The sequence below is a fragment of the Chiloscyllium punctatum genome, chromosome 13 (assembly GCF_047496795.1).
Source record: "Chiloscyllium punctatum isolate Juve2018m chromosome 13, sChiPun1.3, whole genome shotgun sequence".
In the NCBI taxonomy this organism is placed as follows: Eukaryota; Metazoa; Chordata; class Chondrichthyes; order Orectolobiformes; family Hemiscylliidae; genus Chiloscyllium; species Chiloscyllium punctatum.
The window spans coordinates 89415376-89431417 of NC_092751.1; the positions used below are offsets into that span (position 1 = coordinate 89415376).

General features: G+C 42.2%; 1 protein-coding gene across 7 annotated transcripts in view; it reads right to left on the bottom strand.

Annotated features, from left to right (window-relative positions):
- ptpn20 (protein tyrosine phosphatase non-receptor type 20) overlaps window positions 1–16042 on the bottom strand; it is a 436259-nt gene that overhangs the window by 386717 nt on the left and 33500 nt on the right. For all 7 annotated transcript variants that reach the window (XM_072583170.1, XM_072583173.1, XM_072583172.1 and 4 more), the window contains exon 2: window positions 6525–6665. In XM_072583170.1, coding sequence (XP_072439271.1) covers window positions 6525–6648 — 124 coding nt within the window. In that variant the 5' untranslated portion in view covers window positions 6649–6665. The remainder of the gene's footprint in view (window positions 1–6524; window positions 6666–16042) is intronic.

Sequence of the window (16042 nt, forward strand, 5' to 3'; positions counted from 1 at the left end):
AGCCTCGTAGAGCCTCAGAAGTACATCCCTGCTTTTACATTCAAGTCCTCTCAAAATAAATTTCATCATTGCATTTGCCTTCCTAACTACTGACTCAACCTGTCAGTTTACCCTGAGAGAATCCTGGGCTAGAATTCTCAAGTCTCTGTGCTTCAGACTGCTGAATTTTCTCCCCATTTAGAAAATAGCCCAGGCCTCTATTCTTCCGACCAAAGTGCATGACCTCACTTTCCCACATTGTACTCCATCTGTCACTTCTTTGCCCAATCTCCTAACCTGCCCAAATCCTTCTACAGCCTCCCCGCTTCCTCAATGCTACCTGTTCCTCCACCTATCTTTGTATCATCTACAAAGTTAGCCAGAACGCCCTCAGTTCCTTCATCTAGATTGTTAATGTATAAAGTAAAAGGTTGTTATCTCAATACTGAGCCTTGCGGAACACCACTTGCCACTGGCTGCCATCCTGAGAAGGACCCTTTTATCCCCACTCTCTGCTTTCTGCTAGACAGCCAAGCTTCTATCCATGCTAGCACCTTGCCTCTGACACCATGGGTCATTATCTTACTCAGCAACCTCCTCTGTGGCACCTTGTCAAAGGGCTACTTGAAGACTAAGTAGATAACATCCATCGGCTCTCCTTGGTCTAACCTGCTCATGACTTCCTCAAAGAAGTCTAGCAGACTTGCCAGGCACAACCTCCCCTTGCTGAAACCATGTTGACTTTGCCCTATTTTACCATACACTTCTGAGAATTCAAAAATCTCATTCTTCACAATGGACTCCAAAATCTTACATTCGACCAATGTTAGGCTAATCAGTCTGTAATTTCCCATCTTTTGCCTTACTCCTTTTTTAAATAGGGGTGTCACATTATCAATTTTCCAGTCCTCTTGGACCCTCTCTGATTCTAGAGATTCCTGAAAGATCACCACAAATGCCTCCACTACCTCTTCAGTTATCTCCTTTTGAACTCTGGTGTATAGTCCATCTGGTCTGTGTTATTTATCCACCTTCAGGCCATTCAGTTTTTCTATCATCTTCTTCTTGGTGATGGCCACCTTACTCAGCTCTGTTCCTTCATTCTCTTGAATTTTTGGGATATTACTCCTGTCTTCCACGATGCAGACTGACAAGATATAATTATTCAGCTCCTCAGCCATTTCCTTGTTCCCCACTACTATCTCTCCAGCGTCATTTTCCAGCAGTCCAATGTCCACTTTTGCCCTCTATATATCTAAAGAAACTCTTACAGTCTTCCATTATATTACTGGCTAGCTTATCCTCATACTTAATCTAATCCCTCCTCTTATTTCTTTTTTGTTGTCCTCTGTTGGTCTTTGTAAGCTTCCAAATCCTCTGGTTTCTCAATGCCTTTCGCTACATTATATGTTTCCTCTTTTGCTTTAATGCTATCCCTGACTTCCCTAGTCAGCCATGGTTTCCTCTTCTTCCCTGTACCATGCTTCATTTTCCTCAGGATGAACCTTTGCTGTGTCTCCTGAATTACTCCCAGAATCCCCTGCCTTTGCTGTTCCACTGTCTTTCCTGCAAGGCTCCTCTCCCAGTCAATTCTACCCAGCTCCACCCTCACGCCTCTGCAGTTGCCTTTATTCAGCTGTACTACTGTTACCTCTGATTCTATCTTATCCCTCTCCAATTGCAGAGTAAATTCAATCATATTATGATCACTGCCTTCTAAGGGTTCCTTCGCCTTAAGCTCCCTTATCATATCTGCCGCACTGCACAACACTAAACCCAATATTGCCTGTTCCCTAGTGAGCTCCACCACAAGCTGCTCCAAAAAGTCATCTTGCAGACATTCCACAAATTCCTTTTCTTGCCCTCCATTACCAATGTGATTTTCCCAGTCCACCTGTACATTGAAATCCCCCATGATCACTGAAATTTTGCCTTTTTTACACACCTTTTCTATCTCCTGGTGTATCTTGAGCCCCAGCTCCTGCCTACTATTTGGAGGCCTGTACACAACTCCAACTATTAATGGTGTATAATTCAAGGAAGCCAGTCTGACCTCTTGCTGAGGGAGCAAAAATTGAATGTAGCCCAGGATGGGAGAAGGCCTAGTCATCTCCCACTTTCACCTCCCACAATCTTGAGTCAGCAGGAAAACAGACACTTCGGTCCAACCAGTCCATGCCAACCATGTTCCCAAAATAAACTAGTTCCACCTTGCTGCACTTGGCCCACATACCTCCAAACATTCCTTATTCATGACTTATAAAAGACTTATCCAAACGTCTTTTAAATGTTGTAACTGTACTACATCTACCACTTCCTCAGGAGGTTCGTTCCACACAAGAACCCAAAGTGTAAAAAACACCCCATATATCTCTTTGAAAATCTTTCCCCTCTGTCCTTAAAAATATGCACCCTAGTCTTGAAACTCCACACCCGCGGGAAAAGGCACCTGTCATTTACCTTATCCATACTCCTCATGACTTTATAAACTTCTATAAAAGTCACCCCTCAACCTCTTACGCTCCAGTGAAAAAAAGTCTCAGCCCATCCCACCTCTCCTGATAACTCAAGCTCTTCATTCTGAGGGCAGAATTCGGTGGGCATGCTGCGGGCAGAGGGGGCTTCAAAAGGGATAGTTTGCTTTAACACTAGATGTGCGATTGAGGTGCTGGCCATTGACATTGCAGGGTCATCCACCTTCAGAGGTGAGTTCAACATGGCTCCTAGGCCTGTGCTCCAAGTGGCTGTGGGGTCACTTGCGAGCCTGAAGGGAACATTAGGCCCCAGCTACCATTTCCAATTTAATATCATGATCCAAAAAGGAAAGCACAGCCAAATCAGGCATCAGAAAGGCTTCAGGTGTTGTGTTAGTGTTGCCCTACTGAGTCAGCTGAGAAGCATTCTTGCCCCTTAACCTCCTGAGTTCAAGACTGACAGAAAAAACAAAGCAGGCACTCATTGCTTGGAGTGCTGAGGGAGTGTCAGAGACACCCATCTGCTGCATAAGACCTCAACTGAGGCCCTGTACATTAAAAATGAAACTTATATTTGTCTCCTATTTGGAAGTGGACCAGTAGCATTACTCTTGGTGCTTTCGCTACTGTTTATCCTGTAAGCCAACCACCTCAAAAAATCTGATTATCTAGACACCATCACATTGTGTGGGAGCTTGCTGTGCCTTTTCTTGAGGCTACGTTTTAAGAAAGTACTTCACCAACTGCAAAGTGTACTGAGATAGCCGATAGTTGTAAAAACATGCTGCCAATAGAGGCCCATCTTTACTCCAACACAGCGCTACTCTATGAATTATAGGTTCCAATTCCATTCCACAGCGGACATCCTCACCTCAGTTAAAGCATCTTTCTAATACAAGTCAGAAAACACGTGATTTGGGAACAGAACTCCGAATCTAAGTGAGTTCACATCCCTCTCACGTAACATTTAGCTGTATGGATGTGTACGAGAGGTTGAGGAACAAGCAGCATGCCTACTACAACATTCAAACAAAAGCATTGCAAACACACTGGGGCTGTTTATTCATAAGTGGGATATTGTTGAAGTTGTTTTGTATTTTAGATAATCTTCAAACATGGTTTTGCTTGGGCCTTGTGGAGTTTTGAGACATTTTTTGAAGAGTGTAATGATGTAACCGATCGATAAAATTGTACAGGAGATGAAGTGAGCAATCTATATGTTAAATAAACATTTTCTTCATTTGGTAGATGATGTCCTCGAACCCCCCCCAGTTAAATAGAAAAGGACAACGTAGCTAAGTATATTCATGGAAAGTATCCGTTTTGTGAGGTAAAGTTGAATCAATATTGATCTAATTGAAGCAAATTCAGATTCAGTTGCTTTTCCTACAAATTCCTTCATGGCAATGATGTTGAACAACATGTGACCATGTTGGTCTTCTATTATCTGCAATTCAATTATATGATTATAGAAACATAGAATCCCTCGAGTGTAGAAGCAGGCCATTTGGCCCATCGAGTCCACACTCACTGACTCTTCAAAGAGCACCCAGACCCATCTCCCTACCTATCCCTGTAACCCTGCATTTCCCACGGCTAACCCATCCTGCCTGTACATCCCTGCACACTATGAGCAATTTAGTATAGTCAATCCACCCAACCTGCACACCTTCAACCTGCACACCTTCAACCTGCACACCTTCAACCTGCACACCTTCAACCTGCACACCTTCAACCTGCACACCTTCAACCTGCACACCTTCCCCCTGCACACCTTCCCATTAAAATAAATTTCCAGAAAGAATGTTGAGACGGGAGATCTAGAGGATTTATTTCCCAATCCATTGTTGCTAAATTCCAGTTTGATTTTGCTAATGAAAAGATGCCCTCTGCTATTAAATGCCAGTTTGTTTACATCAGTGCCACTTTAACTAAATGTGGATGGCCTCCTGGCTTTCCACTATTTATACCTACTCTCAGAATGATGCCCATAAGATGGGTTAAAGCTGGTTCCTTTTACAGAAGATGGCATCCTGGCTACGTCAACACTCATACCACATCACAGTATGGCAACAGCCTGAGCCTTGGAATTCAGAATCATTTGGGTGTGTCAACGAATGATAGTGGGACCAGTTCCCAGGGTCAAAGTGTTTGCTGCTTTTATGTAACGTTGCTAAGAAAGAAGAAAACTTTTACGACAGAGAGGGAGCTGCCCTGACATTTGAGCAGCTGGAGTATTGTAATAAACAGGTAGCATTTTCAGTGGAACATTTTCAGTGAGAACAAACAAAACCAGCAATCAGCTCAGACTGGCAATAGCTTCCAAGAGCCATTCGATATTCTGAGGAATAAGTTGCAAAGTTATTCTGGACACAGTCCCAGTTCAGGCCATTTTACAGTTCAACCCTGAACAATGCAGGTGTAAATATTTTACTAAGATATTATATCTCATTTGGAGTTTCTATTTGTGACAACTCATTTGTAACATTTGGACCTGTATATTTTTAATCATCAATGCTGTCGTGGGACCTAACAGCAAGCTCTATATTATTAGATGAGATCCAATCAGATGGCACAGAATGACAGAAGGCATAAGGATACTCAGGGTGGTGGGCTGACAATATTGTGCTGGCTTTGGGAAACAACGTGGGTCATAGTTCTAACACATTTAACTGCGACAGATCAGGAATGTGACACAATGACTTTTGTCCTAATTGGTTCAACCTTTGTAATCAAAAAGCACCAAAATCTTGGGCTATACATTTTAGCACAATCAAATGGCTAGCCATACCATTCTCTTCCAGTCTCCACAGCTCTTCTTGCTGACTTGCTAAGTATCATTATCTGCCCTTGTCCTGTGACATTAAGTCCCACCTTCTAATCATCCTGTAATTGTAGACATTAGGAGCTCTCGATCCAGCAACACATTAATTGCAAAATTCTTGTTTTTATCTGTAAGTTTCTCTGAAACAGTGTTCCAATCTGCCCTTAAACCATCTCTGAGCTTCATGATTTTCAATGCGCACACCATTCTTTAAACTCTGGCCCTGTCATCTAACTCCCACTCAATCCCCAGTCAACATGTTTGTCATCAGAGCCCATATTACTGGCCATGTCTATCATCTTGCCCTCTTTCTCATCTTCTTTCATCATCTCTTCGAAATCTCTCTCTTTGATTACGGCCATGTTTCCTGGTGCTCATTGTCGGTTCACATTTCACATCGTGCAGAGAAAGGGAAGTGTTGAGAATGAACTGTGCCTAAATCATGCCCATTTCAACCTTTGACAGAATCCAACATATCATGCTCCTTGAAACGTTAATAATATATCAGACAAGAAGCTACAACTCAGCAATGACTAGAACTAAGGGGCATAGCCTCAAGATAAGGGGAGCAAGATTTAGGATTGAGTTGAGGAGGACCTTCTTCAACCAAGGGAATCTGTGGAATTGCGAAGCAGATGAGGCTACCTCACTGATTGCTTTTAAGGCAAAGATAGATAGATTTTGAACAGTAAAGGAATTAAGGATTACGGTGAGAGGATGGGTAAGTGGGGCTGAGTCCATGAAAAGATCAGCCATGATCTTATTGAATGAGAGAGCAGGCTCAATGGGCCAAATAGCCTACTCCTGCTCCTAGTTCTTATGTCCTTATGACAATAAAACAGAAATAAACTGGAATTACTCAGCAGAATTCACCACAGGAGACAGGATTAAAGTTCCAGTTCGATAAACTTTCATTAGACAATGGTCATCATAGTTAGGAAATATTAATTCTGTCTCCCTCTTCACAGGTGCTGCCTGACCTGTTGAGTAGCCATTTTTACCTCAGATTCCAGTCTCTGCAATTCCTTGCTTTTACCAGAGGAATGTTTTCCCGATGAATGAGAAGCTGATGATGCAAAGTGAATGACAAACAAAGCTGCTTGTGAAGTGGTGGTTCCCAATCCATGGGAGCCCAAAGCAGACGTTTGTGATTGTGCTCGCGTTTTGTGAAGATTGGAACTTGTTTTGTAGCACTTACAGGCACAACGTCAAAATTAAATAATAACTGGAGCTTGTAAAGAAATTACCTTCCAGTGCATTCTCCTGCAAGACCTCGGCAGCTTGCAACAATAAGGCCCAAATTTCATCATCATCCATAGGACTTCCTCTTGCCTCCAGGACCTCAGCCAGAGTCACAAAAGAATTACTCATGGCTGAACTGGAAAACCCTGCAAAGAAAATAACAGGGAACAGAAAATAAATAGGTTCGACTGATAACTGCCCAAAGGCCCTTTAATCACCTGTGCTGGCTACGTGAAAGAACTGGTCAACATGTTCCACTCTCCTCCCCTTTCTCCATTATCATAGAGATGTACAGCACGGAAACAGATCCTTTGGTCCAACTTATCCATGCCGACCAGATACCCTAAATCAATCTAGCCCCATCTGCCAGTATTTGGCCCATATCCCTCTCAACCCTTCCTATTTATATACCCATCCTGATGCCTTTTAAATGCTGTAATTGTACCAGCCTCCACCACTTCCTCTGGCAGCTCATTCCATACACACACTACCCTCTGTGTGAAAAAGTTGCCCCTTAGGTCCCTTTTAAATCTTCCCCCTCTCACCCTAAACCTCTAGTTCTGGACTCCCCCATCCCAGGGAAATGACCTTTTCTGTTTACCCTAGCCATGCCCCTCATGATTTTCTAAACCTCTATAAAGGACACCCCTCAGCCTCCGAGGCTCCAGAGAAAACAGCCCCAGTCTGTGCATCCTCTCCTTGTAGCTCAAACCCTCCAACCCTGGCAACATCTTTGTAAATCTTTTCTGAATCCTTTCAAGTTTCACAATATCTTTCATACAGCAGGGAGACCAAAACTGAACACAGTACAGTTGGTTTTGCTCTAACCTGTGTTTCTTCGGCGCAAATTGGCTTGAACACGATTGAAAAATTTCTATTTTTATTTGTAGAATGCGAACTTTCCAGACCTATATTGGCTACAACATGATTTGGCCCCAATAGTTTAGATGGTCTAGCTATTGCGCAATTTTCTTATAACACGGGATGAGACAAGATTGGAATTATTGCATTATATCAGAACAAACTGTATTCCAGAAGGTGCCTAATCAATGTCCTATACAGCCACAAGATGACCTCACAACTCCAACACTCAATGCACTGACCAATAAAGGCAAACATAATGAACACCTTCTTCACTATCCTATCTACTTGCGACATCACTTTCAAGGAACTATGGACCTGCACTCCAAGGTCTCTTTGTTCAGCAACACTCCCCAGGATCTTACCATAAAGTGTACAAGTCTTGCCCTGATTTGCCTTTCCAAAATGCAGCACCTCACATTTATCTAAATTAAACTCCATCTGCCACTCCTTGGCCCATTGGCCCATCTGATCAAGACCCCGTTGTAATCTGAGGTAACCTTCTTCACTGTCCATTACACATCCAATTTTGGTGTCATCTGCAAACGTACTAACCATATTTCCTATGTCCATATCCAAGCCATTTATATAATGGATGAAAACAGCCCTGAAAACCTCACCTTTTTCAAACATATATCCAATCTGTTTTTGAAAGTTATTGTTGAGTCTGACTGCAGACTCCTTTCAGGCAGTGCATGCCAGATCATAACAAGTCCCTGTGTTAAAAGAAGTGTTTCTGTTGTGCAAGAGTGTGACAAGGGTTAATGGAAGGTTAAACAGACTTGGTGGAAGGACAGCTCAGAATTGTAGGGACCTCCCTCACATTCTCTGTAACCATGTCTACCGTATTAATGTAACCTGGCTGCAATCACACAATAAGCTTCACCGTGTTAAGACAAGGACCTCACCTCATCTCAATAAACCAATCAGAGCCCCTGGATCTCTATCAGGGAAGAGGATGCTGACAGTAAATATACCAGATAGCTCATACCAACATATAGAATCCCCACAGTTTGGAAGCAGGCCAATCGGCCCATTAATGTCACACCGACCCTTCGGAAAGAAGCACCACAAACCCACATTACCCCTATCCTATCCCTGTAATTCCTTATATCCCATGGTTAATCCAACTAGCCTGCATACCCCTGGACACTATAGGCAATTTAAGCATGGCCAATCCACCCTAGCCCACACATCTTTAGACTATGGGAGGAAACTGGAGCAAATTCACACAGAGAAAACATGCAAATTCACAATCACCCAAAGGTGGAATTGAACCCGGATCCCTGGCACTGTGAGGCAGCAGTGCCAACGACTGAGCCATCATGCTGCCAGTGATAAGCAATGCTAAAGGCTCACCTTAAATCCAATCCTTATCTGCCCCCATCTCCTTTCATCTTTTGACATTTATTTTCAGTTTATTAAACTTTGGTTTATTGACTTTTCTGGAAACAGTGTTTCCCGCAAAAACTACCAAAGAGACAGTACAATGCACTTTTATGTTTCTTGTTTTAGATTAGATTCTCTACAGCGTGGAAATAGGTCCTTTGGCCCAACAAGTTCACACTAACCCTCCATAGAGTAAAACACCCAGACCCATTTCCCTCTGACTGATGCACCTAACACTACAGTCAATTTAACATGGCCAATTCACCTGACCTGCACATCTTTGGACTGTGGGAGGAAACCAGAGCACCCAAAGGAAACCCACGCAGACACGGGGAGAATGTGCAAACTCCACACAGACAGTTGCCCGAGGCTGGAATCGAACCTGGGTCCCTGGCTGTGAGGCAACAGTGCTAACCACTGAGCCACCGTGCCACACTTAACCAAGCATCTGCCTCAAGTTAATTTACTATGTATCTCTAGATTTTGCTGTGTCGACCATTTTGGTAATTTACATAAAATCCCATGGCTCACACTGAAGTTGATGTGCCCAAGTGGAAATATTTAGCCTGCTGTTTTGCCAGCAATTCAAAGCAGCATGCCTAAGTATAACACAGGCACATGACGATAAATTATTTAGTTCATCTGCAAATTAGTAAGACCAGAGCAATGCATGCAAACATCAGCAATGAAACAGGAGAAACCCGAGAATTCACAAAGCACATTCATTGTCAGTATGCGGGACGTAACTGAAATTAATGATGCAACATATTCTTTGTAATGGTGCAGCTATTTCTGGTCGTTTCAACTCCTTAACTCCAGAATTGTCACCTCCTACCTTTTGGTTAGGAAAATTAGTACCAAAAGTGCTCACAGAAGGAGGTAGATGGGAGCATTGTGGTAATGTCACCAGACTATAATGATCTGGGGCTGTGGGAATCAAGTCTTTTTGGAAATCAAAATCAATTCATAACATCTCAGCAATGGAATAATTGTTGGGGAAAACCCATCTGGTCATTAATGTCCTTAAAAGAAAGGAAATCTGCTGTCCTTATTCATTCTGGTTTGACATTTACAATTATATTTTGACAATATAATTGAATCTCAACACTCTCTGAAAGCCATTCAATTCCAGGACAATTAGGGATTGGCAATAGATGATAAAACCTTGATACTATAGTGAAAGATAGTTCATCTAGGAAGAAATCATTTTGATTATTTGAGAGCATTAATTTTATATTGATTTATTAATTTTGATCCAAACATGTAGAGTCCATGTGACAGTTGATGTGCCCCTTATATTTGATGTCACATCTGTTGAACCTACAATCTATATTACTTTATTCTTACAGCAGAAATAGAATATTGATATCTTGAGTGAAGCCCCAAGTTGAGCAACATGCCTCACCGTGTGAGTGACCCAGAATCTGCTGCTCGTCACCTGAACCAACTCAATTTTCTTTCCTGCATAGATCCCTGATTGAGAATGCACCACTGTATAGCCACAGAAATACTCCAACTGCAAGAACAGACCAGAAGCTCGGAACCCTTCAGTGAGTAACCCCCTTCCTGACTCCCCAAAGCATGTCCATCTTCTACCCTGCACAAATCAGCAGCATTGATGGAATACTCCTCACTTGCCTCGATGAGTGCAGCTACAGCAACACAAGAAACAAGACACAACTAGGTCAAAGCAGCCCCGCTTATTGGCACTCTTCCCACAACCTTCAACAGTTATTGTGCGCACTACTGACACAAAGGGACAGCAGCGTGTACCATCTACAAGATGCACTGCATCAACCCACCAAGACTCCTTCAACAACACCTTCAAAACCCATGTCCTCCAGTGGCCAAAAGGACAAGGGCAGCAAATACCTGGGAGGGCCAATACCTGCATGTTCCCCTCCAAGCCACTCCCCGTTCTCACTTGGAAATTTTTTGCCATGACTTCAGTCACTGGGTCAAAATCCTGGAATTGCTCCCTAACAACGTTGTGGGTGTGCAGACTCCACATAGATTGGACGGTTCAAAACAGCAGCTCATCACCACTTTCTCAGGCCAATTAGGGATGGGAAATAAATACCAGTCCAGTCAGTGATGCCCACATCCTATGAAGGAATGTGAAACAAGATAGCAAGACAAAAAGACAATGTTGTCGAGCAGAATACTGAGATACAGGCTCCCAGACCAGAAGGGATTGAGGTTCACAAGACGGAGGTGTTAGCAATTCTGGAAAGTGTAAAAATAGATAAGTCCCCTTAGCCGGATGGGCTTTATCTTAGGATTCTTTGAGAAGCCAGGGAGGAGATTGCTGAGCCTTTGGCTTTGATCTTTATGTCATTGTCTGCAGGAATAGTGCCAGAAGACTGGAGGATAGCAAATGTTGTTCCCTTGTTCAAGAGGGGCTGTGGGGAAAACCCTGGAAATTATAGACCCGTGAGCCTTACTTCGGTTGTAGGAAAAGTGTTGAAAAGGGTGATACGAGATAGGATTTACAATCATCTGGAAAGGAATAAGTTGATTAGGGATAGTCAACACAGTTTTGTGAAGGGTAGGTTGTGCCTCACAAATCCTATTGAGTTTTTTGAGAAGGTGACCAAACAGGTGGATGAGGGTAAAGCAGTTGATGTGGTGTATATGAATTTCCGTAAGGCATTTGATAAGGTTCCCCATGGTAGGTTATTGCACAAAATACGGAGGCATGGGATTGAGGGCGACTTAGTGGTTTGGATCACAAATTGGCTAGCTGAAAGAAGACAGAGGGTGGTGGTTGATGGAAAATATTCATCCTGGAGTAAAGGTACTAGTGGGGTACTGCAGGATCTGTTTTGGATCCACTGCTGTTTGTAATTTTTATAAATGACCTGGCTGAGGGCATAGAAGGATGGGTGAGTAAATTTGCAGATGACACTAAGGTTGGTAGAGTTGTGGATAGTGACGAAGGATGTTGGAGGTTACAGAGAGACAAAGATAAGCTGCAGAGCTGGGCTGAGAGGTGGCAAATAGAGTTTAAGGTGATTCACTTTGGAAGGAGTAACAGGAATGCAGAGTACTGGGCTAATGGTAAGATTGCATAGATGAGAAGAGAAATCTTGGTGTCCAGGTACATAGATCCTTGAAAGTTGCCACCCAGCTTGATAGGGTTGTTAAAAAGGCGTATGATGTGTTAGCTTTTATTGGTAGAGGGACTGAGTTTCAGAACCATGCGATCATGCTACAGCTGTACAAAACTCTTGGTGCAGCCACATTTGGAGTATTGCATAAGTTCTGGTCACCGCATTATCGAAAGGATGTGAAAACTTTGGAAATGGTTCAGAGGACATTTTCTGGGATGTTGCCTAGTATGGAGGGAAGGTCTTACGAGGAAAGGCTGAGGGACTTGAGGTTGTGAGATAGAAGAAGGTTGAGAGGTGACTTAATTGAGACATATAAGATAATCAGAGGGTTAGACAGGGTGGACAGTAAGAGCCTTTTTCCTCGGATGATAATGGCTATCACGAGGGGACATAGCTTTAAATTGAGGGGTGATAGATATAGAACAGATGTCAGAGGTAGTTTCATTACTCGGAGTAGTAGGGCCATGGAATGCACTGCCTGCAACAGCAGTAGACTCACCAACTTTAAGGCATTTAAATGGTCATTGGATCGACATATGGACGAGAATGGAATAGTATAGGTTAGATGTGCTTCAGATTGGTTCCACATGTCAGTGCAACATTGAGGGCCAAAGGGCCTGTACTGCACTGTAATGTTCTATGTTCTATAGCAAATAGGGAGATAGACAGTGACACAGATAAGTCTAGTCTTTGTAGCTTATTTATCTCTGAGCAATTCAGAGATGACTCTAGTTCTAAATCTTTCATTTGTAATACTTTAAAATACCTCAGAATGTGAAAAGTTTTCAACACGTGATCTTTACATTCCAGATCCTTCCAGAACATTCCCAGATTTGTGATTGGACCTAACTCTTTAGCTCCACACACAGGCATAATCAGGCAAACAAGAGTCAATGAATCGGAAAAAAAAACTAATCAACTGTAGAACAATCAAACCATTGAATGTTACATTGGGGAAGGATGGGAAGAAGCTGAGTGAAGTATAAACACTAACATGCACTAGTCAGGCTGAATAGCATATGTCTGACATGCATATTCTATGTCTGATCATGGCTGTTGAGACCATATTGTACCAGTACCTTTCTCTTCCAAACACATTTATGGTTACTACTCAGTGTTTGAATATTGCTTTCTGTGCCTTCTATCCTTTTTAAAAATCTTTACTTTGTGAGAATCTACTCTCAGCTGAGTTTTTCCAGTTGCGAATGACTATTGTTTTCTTAGTTGGGCAAACTTTTTTCCTCACTTCTTGTTTTCTCGTCTTCAACTTCTGTCAACCAATAAGTTCTCTTTTTTCACCCTGGTGGCTAAATCTGATTGGGATTGGCCAACCTGAACCAGGAGGGGCTTGTTCTGCCTGACAACTGCCAATAGGATCCGGCTGAAATTTACTCAGGAGGGATTCTTTCCTCCACTGAAAAGTTCTCTTTCAACATATTTTTCATTGTTTAAGGCCTAATTCAGAAATGCCAATTTGGAAACAATAACAAAAGACCTGTAGCAAGCATTATATTCCGAATTTATATTTACAAAGGAGCTAAAACCTGTTTGGGTGTGGTTAAAGCTCACCTGTTCTTTATCCTTTCCCAATATGGTGGACAATGAGTCAACACCTACTTTCGGTATGGTTAAACATCACCTCTTCTTTGTCCTTTGCCAACATGGTGGATGGCATATTTGCAGATGCAAGGGTAAGCGGCTTCCTGTCTGCCATTTTGGTGCCTTAGGAAGTTGGGAAACTCCTAAAAACAGGACCCACTGGTCTAAGTTTAAATAATCTTGGACTCTGATTGAATCCACAATCTGTGAAAAAGAAAGATTAAACTTCAATAATTTCTGTGGAATTTCTCTTATTTCATCAAAATTGAGGTTTTAACCACTAAGAACTTTGAAAATTGCAACATTACTAAACTATTAATGAAATTGCATTTTGAAATGATGGGGGAGGAGTTGAGGAGTTTAAAACTCACGTGTCTGGAATTCCCTCTTCTACCCCTCTCTTCCCCACCTTACAGCACTCTAAAACTTCTCTCCTTCGTCAAAGTCTCCCCAAAATGTCCCTTTATGAGGCTCAATGTCATGTTTTGCTTGGTAAATCTCCTGTCAAGTACAGAGGAAAATTTTACAACATGAGAAAAGATGCTATAGAAATAGGTCATTGGTGAAATTGATTTCAGGGAAAAAAATCTTCTTATGAAAGATTCCCAGTTGCCCTGTCACAGAAATCAATAATTCCAACAGTGTTCACCAAGAATAAACTACCAATAAAACAAGATCCCTGAAATCTGTTCATCCAAACAATTGTCACACTACAGAGTGCACTTTTCCTCATTGCAAACAGGAACAACAAAGTTCATCACCTCTTAAGCAGGCAGCATCATCAATTCAAAGGGTTTTCAAGCAGCCCTAAGTTCTGAAAGGTCATAGGCTGCTTGACAATTTTATTGAGTTGCTTCTCTGATGAATCTTGTATATTTTGTACTGGAAGCGTGCATCCATTGTTATGTGTCATTTATATCAATGATGTAGATGAGAATACAGGAAATATGGTTAGTAAGTTTGTGGATAACACCAAATTGGTGGTATAGTGGACAGTGAAGAAGGTTATCTACGTGTACAAAGAGATCTTAATCAACTTAAAAGGCATCTGAATGGGTACATGAATAGGAGATGTTTAAGAGGGATATGGACCAAATGGAACCACAATAATTTAGGATAGTAGGTCAGCATGACTGTATTGGAGCAAAGGGTCTGTTTCCATGCTGCACAACTCTATGACTCTATGAGATGGGCCAAATGGCTGGCAAGTGGCAGATGGAGTTAAATTTAGATAAATGTGAGGTGTTGCATTTTGTTAAGACAAACCAGGGCAGGACTGACACAGTTAATGGTAGGGCTCTGGGGAGTGTTGTTGAACAGAGGGACCTAGTTGTGCAGGTTCATTGTTTCTTGAAAGTGATGTCGCATGTTGACAGGGTGGTGAAGGTGGTGTTTGTCATGCTTGCCTTCATTGGTCAGAGCATGGGGTACAAGAGTTGGGACATCATATTGCAGCTGTGCAAGACATCGATGAGGCTACTTTTGGAACACTGTGCACAATTCTGGTCTCCCTGTATAGGAAGCATGATTTAAATTAGTAAGGGTACAGAAAAGATTTATAAGGATGTCTTCGGGACTGGAGGTTTTGAGTTACATGGAGAGGATGGATAGACTGGGACCTCATTCCCTGGAGTGTAGGAGGTTGAGGGGGTGACCTTATAATGGTCCATTAGATCATGAGGGGCATAGATAGGGTGAATAGCCAAGGTCTTTTCCCCAGGGTTGGGGAGTTTGAAACTAGAGGGCATTGGTTTAGAGTGAGGGGACTTGGGGGCAACTTTTTTCACACAAAGAGTGGTGCGTGTATGGAATGAGCTGCTAGAGGAAGTGGAGGAGTCTGGTGCAATTGCAACATTTAAAAGGCATCTAGAAAGATACAAGAATATGAAAGGTTTAGAGGGATATGAGCCAAACGCAAGGAAGTGTGACTAGTTGAATTTGGGAAATCTGATCAGCATGGATGCAAAGTCTGTTCCTGCGCTGTATGAAACTAAACACTTTTATCTGTGTTATTTAAGATGCGTTTTTTCTTATTAATGAAGCTGCACAATATCAAAATGGATTCAGATCAAAATGTATTAGGAAGACTGGCCTCAAAAACAATCGTGTGAACACGGCCCTTTGTCAACTGCTCACTTTGTAAATTTGGCACAGAAATAGAGCACATCAAAGCTATCCTGAGCAGAATATGATTTACTTTATATATTGCACCAGCTCACCAATGTGTCAAAGCCTAGCTTTTTCAGATTGGAGGACTATCCAGTCTACCTCAAATCATTCTGCAAAGGTAAAGTATCTCAAACATTTGAACAACAGGTTAATCAAACCATTTCATTCTGCCACTGTGCCATGATGATATGAGGAGTATTTTTCATGCACAGGGTGTTGCCATTCGCTCAAAAAAAAATGTTCTTCCAACCACAAAGTGAGTAACACTGTGTATATTTCAGTGCTGATGCAATGTCAGGTTCATAAGCCATGCATCCCAGCAACTGGCTAATCAAAGCAAACAGCATGTCCATAATAGGCTGAATAAAGACTGCACCAAACTAGCTGGGCTT